This window comes from Plecotus auritus (genome assembly GCF_963455305.1).
Source record: "Plecotus auritus genome assembly, chromosome: 9".
Lineage (NCBI taxonomy): Eukaryota > Metazoa > Chordata > Mammalia > Chiroptera > Vespertilionidae > Plecotus > Plecotus auritus.
The window spans coordinates 93,583,319-93,605,865 of record NC_137783.1 but is presented as its reverse complement, the minus strand read 5'-3'; the positions used below and the strand labels follow the sequence as shown (position 1 = coordinate 93,605,865).

The 22,547-nt window shown below is 44.2% G+C and overlaps 1 protein-coding gene across 3 annotated transcripts in view; it reads left to right on the top strand.

The window, feature by feature from the left end:
- The window catches only part of FAT3 (FAT atypical cadherin 3), a gene marked incomplete at its 5' end in the record, with an annotated part of 523,102 nt that overhangs the window by 488,023 nt on the left and 12,532 nt on the right, over positions 1-22,547 (top strand). For all 3 annotated transcript variants that reach the window (XM_080642977.1, XM_080642978.1, XM_080642976.1), the window contains 4 exons: positions 42-199; positions 6,792-7,260; positions 18,645-18,798; positions 21,712-22,367. In XM_080642977.1, the coding sequence (XP_080499103.1) occupies positions 42-199; positions 6,792-7,260; positions 18,645-18,798; positions 21,712-22,367 (1,437 nt within the window). The remainder of the gene's footprint in view (positions 1-41; positions 200-6,791; positions 7,261-18,644; positions 18,799-21,711; positions 22,368-22,547) is intronic.

Here is a 22,547-nt window from a genome sequence, read left to right as displayed (position 1 = left end):
AAGTTAAAAGCCTATGTGTCTTCTCATTATGATCTTTTCAGGGCACACTTCTCTCAGCTTTGCTGGAAACAGTTACATCAAATACCGGCTTTCTGAGAATAGCAAAGAAGAGGACTTTAAGCTGGGTCTGCGTCTGCGCACACTGCAAAGCAACGGGATTATCATGTACACCAGAGCAAATCCCTGCATAATTCTGAAGGTAATTAAAATGGGTTATCTTTTCCTGCAGTCAGTTCTCATGTTAGTCTTTTGGCTCACGGGTTGGGGGCTGCTGAAATCGTTTTGTCTTTTAAATTCAGAAGACCAGAAGCAGACTTTAGGACAGAGGGAGCAGCAGCAAAACTGGGAAGTGTGCCAGCACCCCGTTTCCTTTTGTATATTCGGCTTCAAAACTGGCTCTTGGCAGACAGGGGATCTCTCTCTAGAGTGGGTTCAAGGGCCGGCCTCCTTGGAGCTGTAATCACTCAACAGCTCATTAGAATGTATCTCATAATCAATTCCATGGCAGGGTTAGTCCTTTAAAAAGGTTGGCTGTGTACTCTTCTATCCCCATTGACCTCTGAGAGTGACTTCTGTCCTTGCTCAGAGAGAAGTTGGACATCTGGACCATGGAAGATTACATATGTCCCATCTGACACAAGTAGCCAAATTTTTTAAAGTAATTTCCAGCCTCAGAAACCCTCCAAAGGCAGCCAGATTTCCTTTAGAGCAGGTCTGCCATTTGTGTTCAGCTCAGAGCTGCCTTCTGTTACCTTCATGACAACAGCAATAGTACTAAAAGCTTTACACATATCATTTGATTTTTATTATAAAATTAAAATAAATTAATAAATTTGTTATATATGATCATCCCCATTTGTTGGAGAAGATAGAGGTTCAAAGAGGTTAATTAAGTTACCTAAGGTTGTACAGCTAATAAGTGGTAAAGCCTTGACCTACACTCCACTCTCTTAATCTCCATGCTTTCCCTAGTTCTCAGTATTGATGCTACAACTTATTTTATCAAAAAATAACATTCTGGCCCTGGCCAGTAGCTCACTTGGTTAGAGCATCATCCCAATATGTCAAGGTTTTGGCTTTAATGTCCGGTCAGAGCACATACAATAATCAACCAATGAATCCTATATAATAAAAGACTAATATGCAAATCGACTGAACGGCAGAACGACCCGTTGCTATGAAATGCACTGACCACCAGGGGGCAGACGCTCAATGCAGGAGCTGCCCCCTGGTGATCAGTGCGCTCCCACAGAGGGAGCACCACTCAGCCAGGAGCTGGGCTCACGGCTGGCGAGTGCCGTGGCAGTGGTGGGAGCCTCTCCCGCCTCTGCAGCAGCACTAAGGACCCCTCAGGGGATATGTCCAACTGCCAGCTTAGGCCCACTCCCCGGCAGTCGGACATCCCCTGAGGGGTCCCAAACTGCAAGAGGGCACAGGCCAGGCTGAGGGATTCCCTCCCCCCACAGTGCACACATGTCTTGCACTGGGCCTCCAGTGCATAAATAAGTGCAAAAACAAGTCTCTCTCTCTCTTCCTCTTTCTCTCTAAAATCAAACAATCAATAAATAAAAATTTAAAAACGCATTCTGGGTGTCTGTAGGACAGATTAAGCCCTCCAGTATTGTGAGGAGAAGAAATAAGAATGAGGAAGACATGCTTAATCTAATGCTTTTCTTACCAGGTTGCTAAACCAGCCCATTGTAAAGGTATTCAGAGATATATAGTCTGTCTAGCAGGAAGTGTCCACCGAGGTGGAAGTGGCTGACAATGTTTCCTTCTTAGGATTCTATCACTAGGTTTAACTGGAGTCATGGTGGACCTTCCTAGCTTCTACCCTTTGATTGTTTATAGGTCACATCCAAGTTGATTAGGTGGCCCAGACTTTAATCCTAGAGGGAGAGAATTGAATGCCAGTGGCTTCCCCTGTCACATAGACTTACCAGGTCTTATTGCCAGGTATTACTTGGTGGCCAAGAGTGAGTGATCGGGGAGTTGGAATTCAAAAGCTGGCTACTTTTATGGGGAATCTCCCACTGTCCTTGCTCATTCAACTCAGAGAATAATTTTAGCTCTGCAAAGGAAAGCAGTATTTTTAAATTTTTATTTATTGATTTGAGAGAGAGAGGAAAGGAGAGAGAGAGAACTCAATTTGTTGTTTCACTTATTATGCATTCATTGGTTGGTTCTTGTTATTTTTTTACCTGAGGGGAGGGAGGGGGAGAGAGAGACAGAGACAGAGACAGAGAGAGAGAAACACTGATGTGAGAGAGATTCATGGATTGGTTGCCTCCCACATGTGCCCTGACTGTGGCAGGGGATCAAACCTGCTACACAGGTATGTGCCCTTGACTGGGTATCAAACCCACGACCCTTTGTTATGCGTGCTGGTGCTCTAACCACTGAGAAACACTAGCCAGGGCTCATTGGTTGATTCTTGTATGTGCCCTGACTGGGGATCAAAAAAGACTCACTCTGACCCTGGCCAGTGTGTTCAGTGGTTAGAACATCAGCCCACACATCCAAGGGTCATGGGTTCAATTCCCAGCTCTGGTCAGGGCTCATGCAGGAGGCAACCAATCCATGTGTCTCTCTCACATCGATGTTTCTCTCTCTCTCTCTCTCTCTCTCTCTCTCTCTCTGCCCCCCCACTCTCTCTCTCTAAAAAAAATCAATGGAAAAAATATCCTTGGGTGAGGATTAACAAAGTAACAACAATAAAAAACTCATTCTGGAAGTGCAATTTCAGAAAACAGTTACTTCAAATCAGATATTCATGGTGGAAGAAGAAAAATTCAAAGACTTAACTCCTGTCTTTATTCTCTCCTGGCCCAAAAGTATACTGCCTACAACCTGTAGATCACGTTATAAACAGCCCTGAGTATGGAAGTTGGTATAATTGCTTGGGAAATGCTCTGTCCTTCGAGGTACCAGCTCCTGGTGGTTCTGTTTAAGTGTTACTGACCTTCCTTTCTCCTCCTTCAAAAGGGCTGGTGGGTACAGAGCATTCTTATGAGGCAAACACTTTCTATTAGCAAATCTCTTAAATTGCATTAAACTTGAGAAGAAGAAAAATATTGGACCTGGATGGCTTGACCCTAAAATGGAGCTTGTCATTTGACACATCACTGGAAAATGTCTAAAATGTGCAGTTCTCTGGGGATGGCAAAGAAGAATTAAACCTTTTAGGCAGCGCTAGCTCCTAGGGTAGATTGTATTTCATGGAACAAGCGTGTTTCTGGAAGTTGTGTAAATTGAATCTCTATAAATGGAACTGTAATAAACTCGGGATGGTTGCCGATTGAGGGGACTCTCCCATTAATCCCTTTGTGATGTGAATAATCACCCCCCAATCTGTCTGTTCTCTATGTTTGCTTTTCATATGTTGGGTTAGCCCAGAGGTCGGCAAACCGTGGCTCGTGAGCCACATGCGGCTCTTTGGCCCCTTGAGTGTGGCTCTTCCACAAAATACCATGGCCTGGGTGAATCTATTTTGAAGAAGTGGCGTTAGAAGAAGTTTAAGTTTAAAAAATTTGGCTCTCAAAAGAAATTTCAATCGTTGTACTGTTGATATTTGGCTCTGTTGACTAATGAGTTTGCCGACCACTGGGCCCAAAGCAGCACCCAGCTGTACTGAACTATTGCAGATATTCTCCTACAGTCGCCAGGAATATTCACTTAGGGGATTTGGATCTGTTTGCTTAACATTTCCAACCTCGTGCAAGATTTAATTTTATTGGCCTTAGGTAGGATGTGTGGCTTGTACTGTGGTTCAATGACTATGCTGAGATGCTTTGTTTAAATTGCACTTTTGGCTGTTTATATTTTCCCAGTTACAGCACATTCTCTAAAAAGTACTTAAGACAGTCAGTGGGGTGGAGGGCGCCCCTTGCAAACAGCGAAGGAAGTACAGGGAGACCTCAAGAAGTGAAAATGCTCGTGGACGGGGAGTGCTGCTATCTCCAGGCAGCAGTAAAGGGGCGCGTTCATCTGTTGACCATGGATACCCTGTTTACTTCCAAAAGAGATTCCAGGCTTACCACAAACACTCAAATGCAATAAAATCGAAACACCATTAAGAAAAACACACACAAAAGAATAAGAGCCAACTGGGGAAGGGCAGAACATCATCTAGGGTTACTACTTCAGTTGAACAGAAACCAAACCATAACTCTGAGTTTCCTGGCAGCCAAAGCAAGAATGAAAATGGTGGGGTAGGTTCTGTGTCTGTCCTTGAACCTGCAATAAAAACATGTCATGTCACCAGGAGAGATCTGCCAGATACAAGTAACTTTTCCCCTATGCCAGCCTTTTAGGTCCAGTGTTAGAGCAAAAGCACCAGTCCTTGGTTATTAATTTAGAGCTGTCACGTTTTTTTCGCTTTTGGAGAAGTTCTAGATGATGCATTGCTTTATGTTGATGATTTTCAAACATGGCTAGCTTAACACCCAGGGTTGAAAGGAAGATGGTCAGGGAAAGCTCCTTTGGTTTTTCAAACTTATTCAGCCACTTGGTGAACCTAGATCTTTCTAACATAGATTAGAAGAGTAAAAAGGAAGCCCCCCACCCAAGATCCCAGTGTTCCAAGGGTCTGCATCAGAGTATCACTAAGAAGGGAGTTAACATATCATAATAATAACATACCTAAAAACATACCCGTGGTGACTACTCTTCTGCCGATGAAGAAACCAAGGCTCAAAGAGATTCAGCAACATACCCAAAGTGAAAGCTAGGGAGTGGTAGGTCTACAATGTTTATAAAAAGAAAATATTTGGAGGGCTGGGATGATAATTTGTTTATTCAAAATGTATTTTTGAGCACTTACTGTGTGCCAGATAGCTATTAATGGCAGCCATGAAAATAGGTTTGTTAAAAGTCCCCTTTTCAAAGAACATGTACTCACCCCCTTGCAAGGTTTATGATAGTGGTGTGCTTCCTAGAAGCACACACTGAAGATCCAAAGCAGTAAGACTCTGTGTCATAATTTAAACTTTTTTGCTCAAAATTCTATACTCCTCCAAGAAGACTTCTTACAACTTGATATGTTGTCTCCCAAGCCTCAAGCCACAGAAGACCTGAGTTAAAGCACATCACTGATTTGAAACAACCCCAAGAGCCTAAATGTTATGTAACATTAGGGCCACACTCTCTGAATTATGCATTTCACTGAAGAAATTGCCTCCTTCCCCCCACCCGGCACATCATTTCAGATCATTGCTATAAACTTTCCTTACAGTTTCATGCACACCCCAAATTCTATTAAAATAGCTTGCCCTCTGATTTGAGAAAGCTTTGTTCTCTTAAAAGAAAGATCCTTTAAACCTGGGTTAACTCTATTCTGAAGACAGAGAAAAATAAATAGGATGAGAGTGTAATTTTCCAGTATGAGAGCATATGAAAGCATTCTTTTCTCTTCCTGGCGGGATATACTTGTGAAATAGCAAAAGATTAACTCTTTTCAAGGCAGCTTTTGGCATCAGCATTCTAGTTTGTCATCTAAACAAGGCTTATAATTCCAAACTCCTAGAATTTTGAAGATACAGATGAGTTTTCTTTTCAAAAAGCTGAGGATCATGTAGGCCTCTGGCTTCCTATTCATTCAGTAGTGCTGCTGCTGTTATTTTTTTTTTTTTTCAACAGGAAAAAAAGGTAAACTTAGCATGCTCAGTGTTAGTCTGGGATAATTTTATGACTCTTAGTTACAGAGCTTCAGTGTATGAATATATCAGAGCCACATCAGTTCTCCTGGGTGAATTTGTAACTTGGTTACTATCCCAGGAGATAGGGGGTCGGGTTGGGGAGGGGAATGGACCAAGTAATATACTAATTGACTACTTCCTTTTACAGAACCTTACATGAATTGTACCCTCACCACCAGATTTTCCTTGATAAACTAGGGACACCACTTTGTAGCCACAGAGCATAACAGCAGATGGACTGTGCAGAAGGTAGTCCCCAAAGTCGCATTTGATCATTTTATGACTCACATTGAAATAAAAATATGGATATTTATCCAGGAGTTGTCACTGAGCAAGTATTCTGGTATGATTTACAATATCCACTCAGTCCATTTTGTTGAACTGAAAAAGTAACAAAGACAACAGCATAGATTACTCATGCAAGCTCTCTGAAAAGAAAAGAAATATTTGTCTGCAGTCTTTTTACATCTATACATTTGCGTTACAGAGCTGAGTGTGTATGTACTAACTGTGCATGATGTGGCTAAACATTCTCCAGGAGACCTAGTCTTCTTGTAAAATAAGCCACCACAGATACCTCTGCTCCACAGATAAGGGGTCAACCAGGTGGCTCTCTCCAGGTGACTTGGGTGATACAGGACAAAGCCCCAGTTAGATCCTCATTCCTAACTTCCCAGGGCTCTGCTGGTTCACAAAGCCTCCCACCGTCTATAGTAGCGTACATGCTTGTGTGGCATGAGCCTATGAAATTTATGAAAAAAAGAGGTGCCAGGGAATCCATGGAGCCACAGAGGTGGAAATGAGAGACCCCAAGAATGAGCGAGTGGAACATACTGAAGCACAGAGATGTAATCTATTTGTGAGAATGAGTGATGCTGTGATAATCCCTCACGGGGCTATCATGAGTCAAACATTTCGGAAAGACTGGCTCCGTCTGTTTCTATGAATTCATGTGCCATTTATGTCTCCTTAGCTCTTAGTGACCTGGAAGGTTTATGTTCCTTCCCTTTCCCCTTCCCTGTTGGAGGACAGAGTGTACCAGAATGTATTGCCTGATGCATATTAAAAAGCGCTTTGGTGTCCTCCCCCACGCAGATCATGGACGGTAAGCTGTGGTTCCAGCTGGACTGTGGCAGTGGCCCCGGACTCTTGGGCATCTCGGGCCGCGCGGTCAACGATGGGAGCTGGCACTCGGTCTTCCTGGAACTCAACCGCAATTTCACCAGCCTGTCCCTGGACGACAGCTACGTGGAGCGGCGCAGGGCACCCCTCTACTTCCAGACACTGAGCGCCGAGAGCACCATCTACTTCGGGGCCCTGGTGCAAGCGGAGAACGTCCGCAGCCTGACCGACACGCGGGTCACGCAGGTGCTGAGCGGCTTCCAGGGCTGCCTGGACTCGGTGGTGCTGAACAACAACGAGCTGCCCCTGCAGAACAAGCGCAGCAGCTTCGCCGAGGTGGTGGGCCTGACGGAGCTGAAGCTGGGCTGCGTGCTCTACCCTGACGCCTGTGAGCGCAGCCCCTGCCAGCACGGGGGCAGCTGCACCGGCCTGCCCTCCGGGGGTGAGTGTGCTGGGTGCGCCCTGGGTACCCTGCAGCAGTGGATAGAGGGGTGGGAGTGATAGGCTTGCAGGGGGCCTTGCTCTCATATGCATAACCATCCTAAGTGCTTGCCCAGAGACGGTATTCATCCAAGTTGCTAGCAAAGCTTCCTAACCCCCTTGCGGGGACTGAGTGGTTGGCAACTACAGGAGTGTCCAGTTTAGCCAGTCCATTTGCCACATCCCATAGGCGGTGTAGTACCCTGACCACAGGAACCTGGAGATACTATCACAGATGCCCCCTCCCTGGCCTGCCCCACACTCCCCCATGCCTCAGCAGCTTAGAGGAATCAGACCCCCTTTTAAAGTTGTTTCTCTCTTGAGTCTCCTGCATGTCGCTGCAGAATAACTGGTAGCAGTCTGAGTAATGAAGACCATATGGCAGCAGGTACACAATCCTTTCACACATAGACATATAACTTTACTAGAAGCTAAAGAGGTGGGGTGGGCGGTGAACCCACTACCCAGGAGTAGAAATATAGTGGAGATGTTTTGGAGCATGCTTTTAGAATGTGTGTATTGAAGATGAGTCTAGTGACAACTCTATAAAGGAGTGAAAAACTCAAGAATAAGGAGAGAGCAATTGACATGAAATCTCCAGACAGATAAACAGTCAATGAGGGTTTTGTGCTTTTCCCCAATAATTTTCCTCCCAAAGATACATTGTGAAGATGAAAGAAAGAGCAACTAGGATGCCTACCCCCCCCCAAAAAAAAAAAAAAAAAACACACACAAAAAGGTGGCAGGACTTAGAGAGGGTTTCTGTTGTTTGAGGGAAATGCCAAGGTTATTGCAGTCCTAGGAGTCTGAAGATACAAGAACCCCTGATATTACCCAGATGCAGTGTGTGTTCATGCAAACTGGGCCAGGCCCTCTCTGGGTTGCAGCCTTTGCCACCTCCCTGTGGCTCAGCCACTGATTCTATGGCAGCCCCTTTTCGGACTCTCTCGGCGGCATTGTGATTAGCAAATTTAAACCTTCCTCACAAATCACTTAGAGATTCTGCTGTGCACATTACCATCTAATGTTCGTGAAGCCCAACTCCAAATTTAGAGTCCATTTTATTATTAGAATGGTATAAACTGTCCGCGGAATGATGCACTGCCAAAATACTGACACAAGCATTATTTAGACTTGCATATGTTACTGCCACAATGAGGGCCGAGTGCCCTGGGGGGAATTTCTGCAGGCTCGATTTAAGAAATCTATTTGCTGTTTTTACTATCTCAGCAGTATATGTAAATAAAGGGTTGTTATGGTGCCATAATTCCCGAATGATGGGCAGTAACTATACTTCAGTGGTTCTATAAACCAGCCCATTATGACAAGTCATGGCCAGTTTTTCACCAGGCAAAACAATTCTGCAAGTGTGAGCCATCTAGGATATATAAAAGGAGCATATAATTAAATTGCGTTGAAATAGAACACCACTCCATGTCAAATGGTAGGTACACAGCCACAAATTGTAACATACTTTTTAACGATGGCAGGACATGGTTTCTTCTGGCAGAGCTATGGGTTTCCATGATGGGTTAGCTTTAAAAATAATAATAATCACTGTATTAAGGAAAAGCCTATGGAATCTTGCTCTTCGGGGTGCGTTTTAATTTTTTTTTTTAATTGCCATGAAATCCTTGAGCTAAGTATTCAGTGCAAGTATGTTCATGAAATGACTGTAACCCACATCAGAAACAGCATTTCCCTGTATTTTTAATCCCCTTTTGGTTTAACCAGATTCCAGCACTGAGGACACGCCTGCCATATACTTTTCACATGGCCCAAAGAACTTGCTTTCCAGGGGCCAACCTTGCCCACAGTGGTCAAGGTCAATCTTGCCTGCTTGCTCTCTTATACTCCTCTTTGTCCCCCTGCTCTCCACTCCCACCAATGATTGGGTCTGGGATTCCACAGCAGGTGCTCTTTCTTCCAAAGTGAGAGAGCCTCTTACCTGTTCAAGTCTCTCCTTTGGACCTGGGGGCTTATGTCTCCCTAAAGCAAAGAAAGTATCCTCACAGCTTACTTCTCTCAAGCCTACTCCTCCGTTTAATGGAGGGGGGCCAGTGGTTCTTATCTCAGCAGCCCCCAGGTCATGGTCCAGGTGGGGCAACCTGGGGCTCTTAGGCATAGCAGTACTGAGCCCAGGGAGACCAAACTCCTGACACTCACCAGGAAATCCAAGAAGAGGGCTTCTGTTGCTTCCTGTGGAATCAAAGGCACAAGATTCCTCTTCTGATGTGTGAGGAGGCACCTACCTGCTTCCTGGCTTTAGGGATACGGCCTCAGCTTCTAAGGAAAGAGGAGAGAGACTCCATTTCCTTGCCCGCATTATCTGTTCATATTAGAGTAATTTTTGCCAGGTCCCTGTATCTTATCTGCATATTCCCTCCATTGGTGCCAAATAGTAGGGAGCGGGGACAAGAACAGAAAGAACCAACAATCTGGCTTTTAACTCAGATTTGTGAAACTATGAAGCTAATTATATGGTTATTTAAAATAAAAAGCATCTTAGTTATGAGTGATAGTTTAAAAAGGACAAGACTGAGTCGTTCATGAAAGAATATTCATGCCTTGAAGGATTTCTTCTGGCTACCAGGAGTGTTTAATGGCAGGGAGAGAGTCTTGCTTCCCCAGATCAAAGACTAGAATGCATGCAGTATTCAAAGAGGAAACTGGGGCTAGAGAGAGTAGAGAGAAGTCATTAACATGTGACTTCATGCGCAGGGGAATGTTGATAGCACAAGTTAACTGTTTGAACATCTCACTGTTGTGGGAACCCTTTGTGACCATGTGTTACTCTTAACATTGCAGGACACGTATTTAGCATAATAATTCTCTCGACCACTGGAGAATGCTGGAATATTGTTGCTCATTGGCTCTCCTGGTGGCCCACACTCACACTGTGGCAATCCTAGCACATTATTGCAGAACACTCAGAGTTCTTACACCAGGCAATCCACAGCAATAAGCATTTTCTGTCAGAGAAAAAGGATTCTGCTCTAACCGCCTCCAAGCACAATCAGACTCTGGCATGAAGGGCACGGAAGCCACGCCTGCTAGCTCGGAATGACATGGTCAGCGGGTTTGACCAGTGTTGTGACTCTGGCTGTCCCAGGAGCAAGCCATGGGGTCCCCGGGGACTCAGAGGCCAGAACACTGACTTGTAATAAGAGTGTAAATATGAGGCTGTAAAGCAACCACAGAAGGAAGGCTCTCTTTTGGTAAAGCCTTCAAATTATATATATTTCATAACATGAACTGGAAATAGCAACCATTGTGGAGAAGAAATGGTCTGGTCCCATTCTGACCCCTGCATTTCCAGACCCAGTGGGTAGGGAGCAGCCCCGCGAGCAACCACAGTCTGAATCGGGAGTCCCCAGTCCTCCGTGCCTTCTCCTGAGCAGCTTAAGCCCATTACCGGAAGATCTAGTTGAGGCTACTCTACGCCAGACAAACTAGTCATTTGGACAGCTTTGCATGAGACTGGAAGTCTAAATCTTAAAATGAAAAGTTAGTAAATTTTTAAATGCTAAGAGCTACCGTTTGTTAAACTCTCACTGTGTGCTTGGTACTGTGCTAGGCGCTTACCTTGCAAGTGCTCACACACTGTGACATAATTCTCGCAACAATATTCTGGGATCCATGCTATTTTTCTCCCCCTACCCGCATTTTACAGATAAAGAAACAAGCCAGAGAGGTTAAGTAACTATCCCAGCATCACACAGCTAATAAAGTTTGTGGAACCACCCAGCCTATGCTTTTACCCCGTCACTCGAAGTGTGTTCCAGGGACCAGGAGCGTTGACATCACTGGGAATAGAGGTGTAGCATCTCAGGTCCCACCCCAAACCTACTGAATCAAAATCTGAATTTTAACAAGATCCCTAGGTGATACACTGATTTCTCTCTCTGTCTCTTAACTGCCCAAAACCTAGGAGAACTAGTTCTTTTTTGTTTGAACATATTACACATAGTGGTTCTCAGACTCTGAGGTGCAAGTGCATCACCGAGGACCTTATTAAGATAAGACTGTGTTATAGAAGAGTCTCTTGATTGTTAAGGGAAAAGGAACATCTGTTTACTTGCCTCCATCATTTGCTGCCCGGGTCAGAGGAACCTTCTGTTAGGTCACTGAATTGTACTTGCATATTTCTGAACTTCCCACCAAGACCAGTTTCTCAGAGCAAAGTCTATGGGGTAAGGGACACTCAAACATACAAGTCAGAATCTCAGATTCTGCACAGGTAGGGATTCCGGAATCTCTGTTTTTAACAAGGCTCCAGGGTACCATGCACATCTGAGTTTGAGGACCCCCTGATACTTGGAAATCTCGGTAAACTCTGTGTTTGCAGAAATGTGGCTCAGTAAATTCCAGAAGAGTTAAGTGGTCAGAGTTAGGAATTGGGTGTCAGATGCTCATCCTGCATTTTTAAAATTGCTTTCACATTAAGATTGAGCTTCATTCCCTAGACAGTCAATAGCCTGGAGTCACCCTGAGCTTCCCTTCAAAGATAAAGGTAACAGTGTCTTCCTAGTCCCTCTCAGCAAGTTGCACAAAACCACAAGTTCTGATGTTACAGATAGTTGGGCTAGAAGTGTTGTCAGCAACAAAGCTCCCGTGCTACTTGGGGTGATGTTTAACTGAGTATTTCATGTCCCTGGCTTGTAAGGGTCTGGATAAATGCAGTTAGTCACACTTTAATTAAGTGCCTGGTTTGTGCTGAGCTTTATGTTAAGTTCTGGGGTCCCATTGCTGTTTCTGTGACCAATGGACTCAACTGTGTGGTCCCTGTCCCCTCGTAGCTGGCTTAAGGGGACTGAACACATTGGTCCACTGAGCACAGAGGGCAGAGAAGGGGAAAGCCAGGCTCCCGTGAATATACTGTGGACATAATTTGACCGAACTTTGCAGCTTATGGGGGAAATTTCTTTTTCTGAGTGGCGTTTAAATAGAGTTAAACTTTTTTTTTCATAATTTTGAAAAACCTCATGGTAGTGGCATAAATAACATCATATCGATACTAATCGAGAAACTCAAAACCCTAAAGCAGTCAGGTTACATGTGGACACGGAGAACATGCTAGCAGGTGAGGATTTACTGTGTGCTTAGTGTTGTTCACACATTAAAGTTTCCAGATCCTCAAAGAGGCTCAACCCAATATACAAGATATGAAACGTGAGCCAGTTCTCCTAGGGGAAGTTACAGGCCAGCCTTCAAAGGTTTTTACTTTACAAGGTCTTAGGTATTGTGTGTACCTTGGCTGGTGAGAGAGAAACATCCGTATGCCTACACATGAAACGGTGAAGTAACGACAGAGGCTGTGATCTGTAGCTGTGCTGGCCCCACTCTAGTTTTTTCATACCGAGATTCACACAGGCTAGAAATTTCAATATTTTCCAATGTCCAGTCTAAAGAGGAAAAACTCCCATTGCTTTCAATTGTTTGGTTTATGAGCAGCACAGAAACTTCAGAATCCATAGTTATTATAATAGTCACAACAATAAAGCATCTCATGTGTGGGTGCTCTATTGTGGTTGACGAATCCAGAAACCTTATTTTCCTCTATGAAATGGGTATTGTTGAGGCTCAATTATCAGATAAAAATAGAGGGGTTCTGAGGTAGAGGTCAGGCAGCTCGGCCATGATCATGCCCAGCTCCTGGATAATGGACAGAACATATACGTACATCCGAGGCCTCACCCCCAAATCACAGCTGCCTCCCCAAACCATGTAAGTTCTCAGAGTTTCTAAATGAAACCCATAATTCAGCGAGCATAGTGGTTGATGCTGGCTCCAGATCCCAAGTGCTCATTGCACATTTGTCATTATTTCTTCCTTTGTGCGGCAGACAGATGTTTCCTTATCAAGGCAGCCAACCCCGATCAGAATGATGTTCACCTAAGCTGGTGAGCAGGGCCGAGGGGTGAGGCCATTACCTGAATGAATCAGGTTGGAAAACGACTAAGAAGTCACAGAAGTAAGATAGGAATTATCTTGATTATTTGCCTACACAGCCCAAATACACTCTATAATTGCTCAAACCACTTCTATTTTTTGCACTTAATAGGTTTTGCCATGTTCTTCTTTGAGCGAGGGAAGGAGGGAGCATTTTACATTCGTCTGGATGCAGATTTCAAAACCATCTGCCTCCACTGTAACTAGAAGGACTGTAAACAAGAGCACAGCTTTGAGGAAAAGCGATGAAATGCACTTTTCATCCTGCCAGATTTGAGAGGAGAGAAGCTCTGACATTGTTTTGAGGTTTTTTTGTTTGTTATGTTTTGTTTTTTTAACATGTATCTCAATATTTGGAGGATGATTGTCTTTTTTTAAATCTGAGAACTGGTATAAAGTGGCACCTGCTACTGAATTGACTGTGTAACTTAGGGCAAGCCAACTGATTTAAGCCACAGTCCCTTCATTTGTAAAATAACTATCATAATAGTATTTATACCATAAGGTTGTTATTAAGAATTAAATGAGAATAATGCATAGGAAGTTCTTAGCATTTTTCCTAGCACCTAATAAGCTGTTGTTCTTGCTAATGGTTTCCTTATTTGACATTCTCCCCCAACCCAGAGGGGGGGAAAATCTGCTCTTTTTAATAAGATTTTGAGATCATCCACTGAATTTTATTTTTCTTTTACATTTACAAAAATGAAAATAATGTGTGATCAAATAATGCCCAGATATCTCTTGAAATTCTGTTCCTTTTATTTGTGTTTTATAATAACATATGGTAATGCTTGGGAAGAGGAGAAACTTTATTATGCCATTATCTTTATTATTTAATGATTATTTGGCTCCCAGAAAGGGTGTCTGATACTGTTCATCTCGGTGTGGCTCATCAGCTCCCTGGAGAGTTGTGGGGAGTAACTCCGAGCCCCTCCTTCTTATTCCTAGCAAGTAATGAGCTCTGGCTCACTGACAAGTCCCAATGCTGATGCAGTCTGGTAGAAAGATTTGAGAATCTGAAAGCCTGGATTCAAGTTCAATCACTTACTAGCTGTATGTCCTTGAACAAGCCACTAACCTATCTAACACCCCATGGAGTTGGGATGTTAATGGGCCTCTTATTTTTCCTTCTTCTGATTATTATTATCCTTCATAGAATGACTGAAAGTGATTTAAAAGCACTAAAGCATTAGATCACTTAGGATCATTATAGCAGACTTACTGATACTATAAAAATTATTAATAATAGTGCCCAGGCTGAGATAATGAGATCATAAATAACACTTTGTGAGAATAAGTTTATTTTGATCAACAAGCCTCTCTCATACAGCCAAACAATAGACCACTCTTCTTTCATTAAAAAAAAAAAAAAAAAAAAAAATCTGACCACTTTTTAAAAAATCCAATTGCATTTCCCTCTCATTGTCTTAACATAAGAACTCCTCCAAATTTAAAGTTCTAAAAATCGAGATTTCTTCCAAAGTGTCTCTCCTTTGTCCCAGGGATCTGAGATCATGAGAACAGATCCGACACAGTTTCCTGTTAGCTAAACAGAGAAATCCAGGTAGAGTGTGTATTGAAGTGTGATTTACGGAAATACGGTTCAAGATCATACTGAACAGTTCAGGCCTCTGATGGCAGATGACTCCCGTTCAAATCCACTCTGGGTCCATGGCTGTGAATAAGTAATCAACTTCTCGTACCCCAGTTTCCTCCTCTATAAAATGGGAATGATAATAGTCCCTTTGTCATAGGCATTTTTGGAGAATTAAATGAGTTAATATATGTAAAGTGCTTAGAATTACTTAGCACATAATAAATGTCATGTGTTAGCTACCGTCATCATCATCATCTTCAAAATGGACAGCAAGTTCTCTCAGATGTAGAACAGAGCTCCCCAGTCATGCGTGTTTCTCCAGCGCAGGCCCAAGGTACCCATTCCGTACTCCCATTGCTCCCTGTGCCTGCTCTCAGGGCAGTTTTGGAGCTATCTGTGTGCTCATGCTGTCTGTAATTTTCCTGTCTTTGTCTTCCCAGGGCCTGCCATGGTCCCTATTCCAGGGGTGTGCTGGTACGCCAGCTCTCTAAAAATAAAAGCACTGATTTGTAGCATTTACTGATTTCTGTGGTGTACATACTCCCACCTTGGCTGATGCCAGGCTACCCGTTGTTTGGTAACTGGCCTGCCAAATTCCCGAATGTTAACAGTCAGCTCTCACGCCCTGCCTGAGCTGGCCCCAACACACCAAGGCCTATTGCTTAAGCACTCAGGCAGTGAATGAGTTAATCACCCAGGCAGGCTGCTGCATCAGGTAGCACTAGAGAGCCCACAAAAGATAATGAAACTGACAAAAAGCAGAAAGAAATGTGTGGGCGTAAAATAGTGCACTAGAGGTAGGGCCTTGTTTTAAAGTCTGATTTTCCAGGGCTCAGAGACATCAAATCAAAGGAATCAAACCCATGACCCTTGTTAGAATCCAGTTTCCATGATAGTGATTCAAATGTCCCTGTTTTCCAGACAGCCCCTCCTTGTCTTTCCCTTGCCACCTACTACCTCGGCTATATTTTATTTGAGCAATTGCCTGAATGGTGCCAAAAAGGAGCTGGAGAGGGAGGAGTGGTACCTGAGCTGACCCCCTTGCCTTAGATTGCTCCTTTGTGACTTCCCTTCTTCCTCACCACCAATGTGCTTTCCAGAATCCTATACTGCAGCTGTCCCACCCCTCCTGTTAGTCTAAAAAAGGAATCTAGTTCATCCTCACAAGTTACTCTACCTCTAAATGGCCAAGGAGTGCTGGTAAGCCAGCTCTCTAAAATTAAAAGGCCCTGATTTGTAGCAGTTAGTGATTTCTTGTGGTGTAAAGGTGACACAAAGAAGCGTTTTTCCCAGTCCCAACTGCTTTCAGCAATCCTCAGTTCCATTTAGGGGAACAACTTTCCAAATTGGAAAAGAATAATCCCACGTCAGCTTTATTTGAAACAAGCATATCTCAGACCACGGCACCTGCCCTCGGACTTCATGCTGGCCATCTGCGGACACAGTTTGCATCAGTAATGGTCTTTCCTTATAAGTTAGTTCCCTGGAATTTCATCGGTATTGCATTTAAGAGTGTGTCTCTCTGAGCCTCTGTCTCTGTGTTTCTTTGTGTCAGCGAGGCTGGGGAGTCCCTCCTTGTTAGAATGTAAAGTGCTCTCTTGCCTCCTGAAGATGAGTCTTCTCTCTGAACTATGAACACTCACACGCAATCATAATGTCCTCCTGTTCTGGAGAGTTCTCTGTAGTGTGGATTCAGGAAAATGATTATGAGAGCATGTGCTGTTTCTATCTAAAGATTATTAACTATCTTATACCTTTAGAGATCAACCTACACAATCCCAACATCAGTCACTGACCACTGGGGGAGCAGAGATTAGCCCAAGAGCCCTTCAAATTAGAGTTAGATGGTTATTTGCAGGGTTTATGGAGTTAGTAAGTATGATGTGCTCAGTGGATGCTGAGACCCACGACCACCCTTCCTCTACCACCACCCAGTCCCCCAGTGTTAAAAACAGGCCTTTGCCCTCCCTCTGGGAAGATGATAAAGGTAATTTGTAGAGAAATTGACCACTTCAAAGGTACTGACACAGTATCATCTTTAACAAGCCTCACTCAAGTGCTTCAACTTGCCCTCAGATTTCTAGTTTTTACCTCTCCACTCTTCAATGTGAGCTGATAAGCCAGGATTACCAGATAAGGAAGAAACTCCTCTAATTTGGAAGACAGAGAATTTTTATTATGGTTCTCCAGAGAAACAGAACCAATTGGATGGATGGATGGATGGATGGATGGATGGATGGATGGATGGATGGACGGATGGACGGACAGACGGACGGACAGGTGGATTTTAAGAAAGTGGCCCACAGGCTTGTGGGGGCTGGCAAGTCTGAAATCTATAGGGTAGGCCAGTAGGCTGGAAATTTATGTACGGGTTGATTTTGCAGTCTTGAATTTGAAATCATCAAAGCTGGAAACCCAGACAAGACTTCTGTATTGTACTCTGAGGCCGAATCCCTTCTTCTAAAGGCCTTCAGCTGAATGGACAAGACTCAGCCACATTAAGGAGAGCAATTTGCTTGCCTTAAAGTTACCTGATTGTAAATGTTAATCACATCCACAGATACCCTCACAGCAACATCTGGAATAGTGTTTGACCAACAACTTGGCTCCATAGCCTAGTCAGTCTGACACATAAAATTTACCATCACAGAGACCAAAACACAGAAGCAGAGAAAAGCAACTTGGAGGAAACTATGCTGGGAGAAAAATTCATAAAAATGTTATTAATATCTTTAGAGATATAAGAGAAAATATTGCAAGCACAAAATAGGAACAAGGTGCAATGTGTTTTTAAAAAAAAAAAAAAAAAAAAAAAAAAAAAAACCTCAGCAAACAAATAAAGAGCCCTTGGAAGATGACAACATAAATGAAAATCTCACAAAAGTTTCCAAAGTTGAGAAACACTTTTAGAAAATAAAGCAAAAACCCACAGGGATGTAATATAAGAGAGACAGACCAAATTCAAGCAAGATCCAAAAGATCTGAGCTGAAAACCATAAAAGTTCTATAAAGACAGAACAGAGAGAACAAAGGAAAGGAAACTGTCAATGTGATAAATAAAATTTCCCAAAGTTAAAGGACAAGAGTTTCCAAATTGCAAGGGCCCACCAAGTACCCAGCACTGATTGAAAGAAACCCACACTGAAGTACATCATTGTGAACTCCCAGAAAACTGGGGACAAGACAACACACGGTATTGGGAAGAGAAACCAGTTCACACATAAACTTGAGGAAACAAAACAACTTCGGATTTCTTGAAAAGTAACATGGAGGTAATTGCTTAGAATTCCATACACAACCTAACTATCAAAGAGGCAGAAGAGTGAAATAAAGATATGTTCAGCTATGCAAGGTCTCACAACATTCACCTTTAATACACAAACCTCTTCTTGGGAAGCTGATGACATGGGCATGGTACCTGTGATAAACTCTTGTCTGGAAGCATCCTGACCTTCACAATAGCAGTGTGGTGGGAGTAGCATCTCCCTCCCCATCCTAGTCTCTCTCTTGGAATCTTGGGTGTTCCTTGGGTGTCTCTTACCATTCTCACGAGCATTCATGTATGTGATTAATGAGGTGAATTTTTGAGGACTAGTGGGATACCCAAACCATTACATGGCATTTTTGTGAAAAGTTGTGTTTCAAGTTCAAAATAACCAATTTACTAATCATCTTTGGAATTTGGGATCTGCCTTTGATTTGGTTTGGAAGGAATTAGGAGGACATGTGATAACCGAGTCCGTGCACTCTGTGTTACCAGCAGCATCTGTGGCTCATGAGGTCCTCTGTTTCCCCAGGCTATCAGTGTTCCTGTCTCTCACAGTTCACCGGGAGAAACTGTGAATCAGAGATCACAGCCTGCTTCCCAAACCCTTGTCGGAACGGAGGCTCCTGCGACCCCATAGGAAATACTTTCATCTGCAGTTGCAAAGCTGGGCTCACTGGAGTCACGTAAGTGAGATTGTTCAAGTCTTTTATGCTGTTTCTTATTGCTAAGAAGACAAAACAGTAAACAACTAACTGAAATGAAATATTGACCAGTGATAGGACAGACAAAGGGTTAATATATATACTAATAAAAGGGTAATATGCTAATTAGACTGGACATCTTCCGGACATCCTTCCAGACAAAGCCACGGTGGCAGGGGCCAAGGCAGAGGCAGTTAGGGGTGATCAGGCCAGCAGGGGAGAGCAGTTAGGGGGCGATCAGGCCAGCAGGGGGGAGCAGTTAGGGGCGATCAGGCCAGCAGGGGAGGGCAGTTAGGGGCGATCAGGCTGGCAGGGGAGGGCAGTTAGGGGTAATCAGGCAGGCAGGCAGGTGAGCAGTTAGGAGCCAGTGGTCCCAGATTGTGAGAGGGGTCCTGGATTGGAGAGGGTGAAGGCTGGGCTGAGGGATCCTCCTCCCCCCCATGCACAAATTTCATGCAATGGGCCTCTAGTCTATAATAATAAAAGTGTAATATGCTAATTAGAATGGACAGCAAAATGACCTTCCAGACGAAGCCACAGTGGTGAGGGGCCAAGGCAGAGGCAGTTAGGGGCAATCAGGCAGGCAGAGTGGTTAGGGGTGATCAGGCAGACAGGCAAGCAGTTAGGGGCAATCAGGCAGGCAGGCAGAGTGGTTAGGGGTGATCAGGCAGGCAGGCAGAGGTGGTTAGGGGCAAAGAGGCAGGCAGGCTAGTGGTTAGAGGTGGTCAGGTAGGCAGGCAATCGGTTAGGGGTGATCAGACAGGCAGGCAGAGTGGTTATAGGCAATCAGGCAGGCAGGCAGAGTGGTTATGGGCAATCAGGCAGGCAGGCAAGTGGTTAGGAGCCAGCGGTTAGGAGCCAGTGGTCCCAGATTGCAAGAGGGATCCCGGATTGCAAGAGGGTGCAGACCGGGCTGAGTCCCCCTCCCCCCCCCCCATGTGCACAAATTTTGTGCACCGGGCCTCTAGTCTTTATATAAAGAGTGCTTACGAGTGACTAATGTTAACAGGGATTATCTCTGGTAATGTGGTTATGGATAATTTATATATTTTACTTTATACTTCTCTGTATTTTCAAATTTTTATATAATTACTATGTGTCCTGTAACCAAGAAAACAGTTCTTCTAAAGAAAGTAATCTCTGACCCCTAATGCTTCCAATATAATTCTGAGGCAGACATACTATCCATTTCCCCAGAAATTATTACCAGGACTCTACTGCTTAGCATTTTATGATCATTCTGAGAAACTAAAGCCTATCTTTCCTTTGCAAATCTTTTCTCTCCCACCCCCAAGAAATAGGGAAATTAAAGTGTTAGTTGAATGAAAAGGAAATATTTTAAATTTTTACTAAAATGCCACCTTCATCCATCCTTGATGGCTTTAAAAGTCTATACATGTAATCTCAAGCAAGTGATAGACTAATTACAGATCAGTCTTATGTATTCATTAAAGCAAATCTCCCAAGGACTTTACCAGGAAATACTTAACCGACTTTGAGTCTTTGGATGCAATTTAAAGTAATAAAGCTGCATTTATTTTTTAAATACTCAGTGATTCTGACTAATTTCCAACTGACCTGCCTTCAATCTGTTCAAATTAGAGATATTTGACTACATTTTAAGAAGTGGGTTACCAAAAGTACAGGTGATGGGGCCTTTTAAATGAATATAGCGAAACAATTGCTGAAATACAGAAAAGGGAAGGAAAAATGGCTCTGTGTTCTCAAATAACTTCAAACTAAGAAATAGTAAGAGTTAAATGTTTGCCTTATAATTACACTCAAAGCAAGTCTTGGATTGTTTTAAAGAGAATAAAAGTAATTTAATTATATTTCATTAGAATGTTTTAGTCATTTTTTCCTAGTCATCTGCATTAGCATTCGCTGTTGTTTTTTTAAATCCTCACCCGAGGATATGTTTTGTTTGTTTGTTTTTAAGGATTTGAGAGAGAGAAACATCAATCGGTTGCCCCAAGTCTGTTTGGTACCAACAACCTAGGCATGTGCCCCATCGGGGAATCAAACCTGCAAACTTTTTGGTGTAAGGGATGATGCTCCAACCAACTGAGCCGCCCAGCTGGGGCTGCAATTGGCATTAGCTTTTAACATGGCATAAAATCTGAAGATTTGTAGATATGTAGCCCTCCATGCACCTACCCACCTATTACCGATCACACCCCATTACCCCAGTTGCACAAAGGCCAAAAATTACTGTAACCATTACAGGAAATTGTCAGAACTAAAGACTTTCTCCTCTCAGGAAACTCCATATAGGGTATGTAGAGTTTCACAGGCCTTTTCCTGTAATTCTATAAAACCCAAAGCTCAGAGAACTGACAGGATTGTGGATAAATTAGTGGCAAACTAATTTGGTGCTCCGGACAGCCAAAGCTACTATAAGACTATTTCTAGTCTTTATTTCTTTCATTTAGTGTAAATACCTATATGTTTTACTGTGGTATATTGATTTTGGGTCCTATGCCTGTTTCTTGGGTGGGGTGGGTATTTTACATAATATAAAAGACATGTACTATATGTCATTTCTAAAATTGCAAAATTTAAATTCCGAAATGTGTCTGGCCCCAAGAATTTGGAAACCAGTACCTCGTCAACAGCATCCATCCTTTCTCTTTTTGCTCCTTCTCTTCTCTCCCAAAACAGCCTTTCCCTTGCCCCCACCAGGGTAGGGTCAGACTACCTGGGAGAGACTGGGGAGAGAAATACCTTAATGCATGCTGATGATGCAGGCCGCCTCCCGCACACACACCATCACACCCTTTTCGTGGTGCGTGCTTTTCTTTTCAAGACATCAGTTTTAATTGGAGCTCCAGGGTAGGAGCCTGCGTGGTCAGGTCCGAGGCTGGAGAGGGGGCTTGTGTGTGTTTGGCCCCGCAGGTGTGAAGAGGACATCAATGAGTGCGAGCGGGAGGAGTGCGAGAACGGCGGCTCCTGCGTCAATGTGTTTGGCACCTTCCTGTGCAACTGCACGCCGGGCTTCGTGGGCCCGCACTGCGGGCTGCGCCCCGTGGTGGTGCCCAACATCCAGGCCGGCCACGCCTACGTGGGCAAGGAGGAGCTCATCGGCATCGCCGTGGTCCTCTTCATCATCTTCATCCTGGTGGTCCTGTTCATCGTCTTCCGCAAGAAGGTCTTCCGCAAGCACTACTCCCGCAACAACATCACGCTGGTGCAGGACCCCGCCACGGCCGCGCTGCTCCACAAGAGCAACGGCATTCCCTTCCGGAACCTGCGGGGCGGTGGGGACGGCCGCAACCTCTACCAGGAGGTGGGGCCCCCGCAGGTGCCTGTGCGCCCCATGGCCTACACCCCCTGCTTCCAGAGCGACTCCAGGAGCAACCTGGACAAGATCGTGGACGGGCTGGGGGGCGAGCACCAGGAGATGACCACCTTCCACCCCGAGTCACCACGCATCCTGACGGCCAGGCGGGGTGTGGTGGTGTGCAGCGTGGCCCCTAACCTGCCCGCCGTGTCACCCTGCCGCTCGGACTGCGATTCCATCCGGAAGAATGGCTGGGATGCGGGGACTGAGAGTGAGTAGGAAGTTATGCGTCATTATCTATTACCTTTTCCACTGGCGGTCACGGGAAGCCGCAGGTGTGTGGGCACTTGAGAAGGAGGTTCGGGGAGGGAGAGAGAACCCGCAGAGACAGGCACTCATTATGACATGTTCTGATATTGTGTTCACAGATCAGCCCTGAAAAACTGCTCTA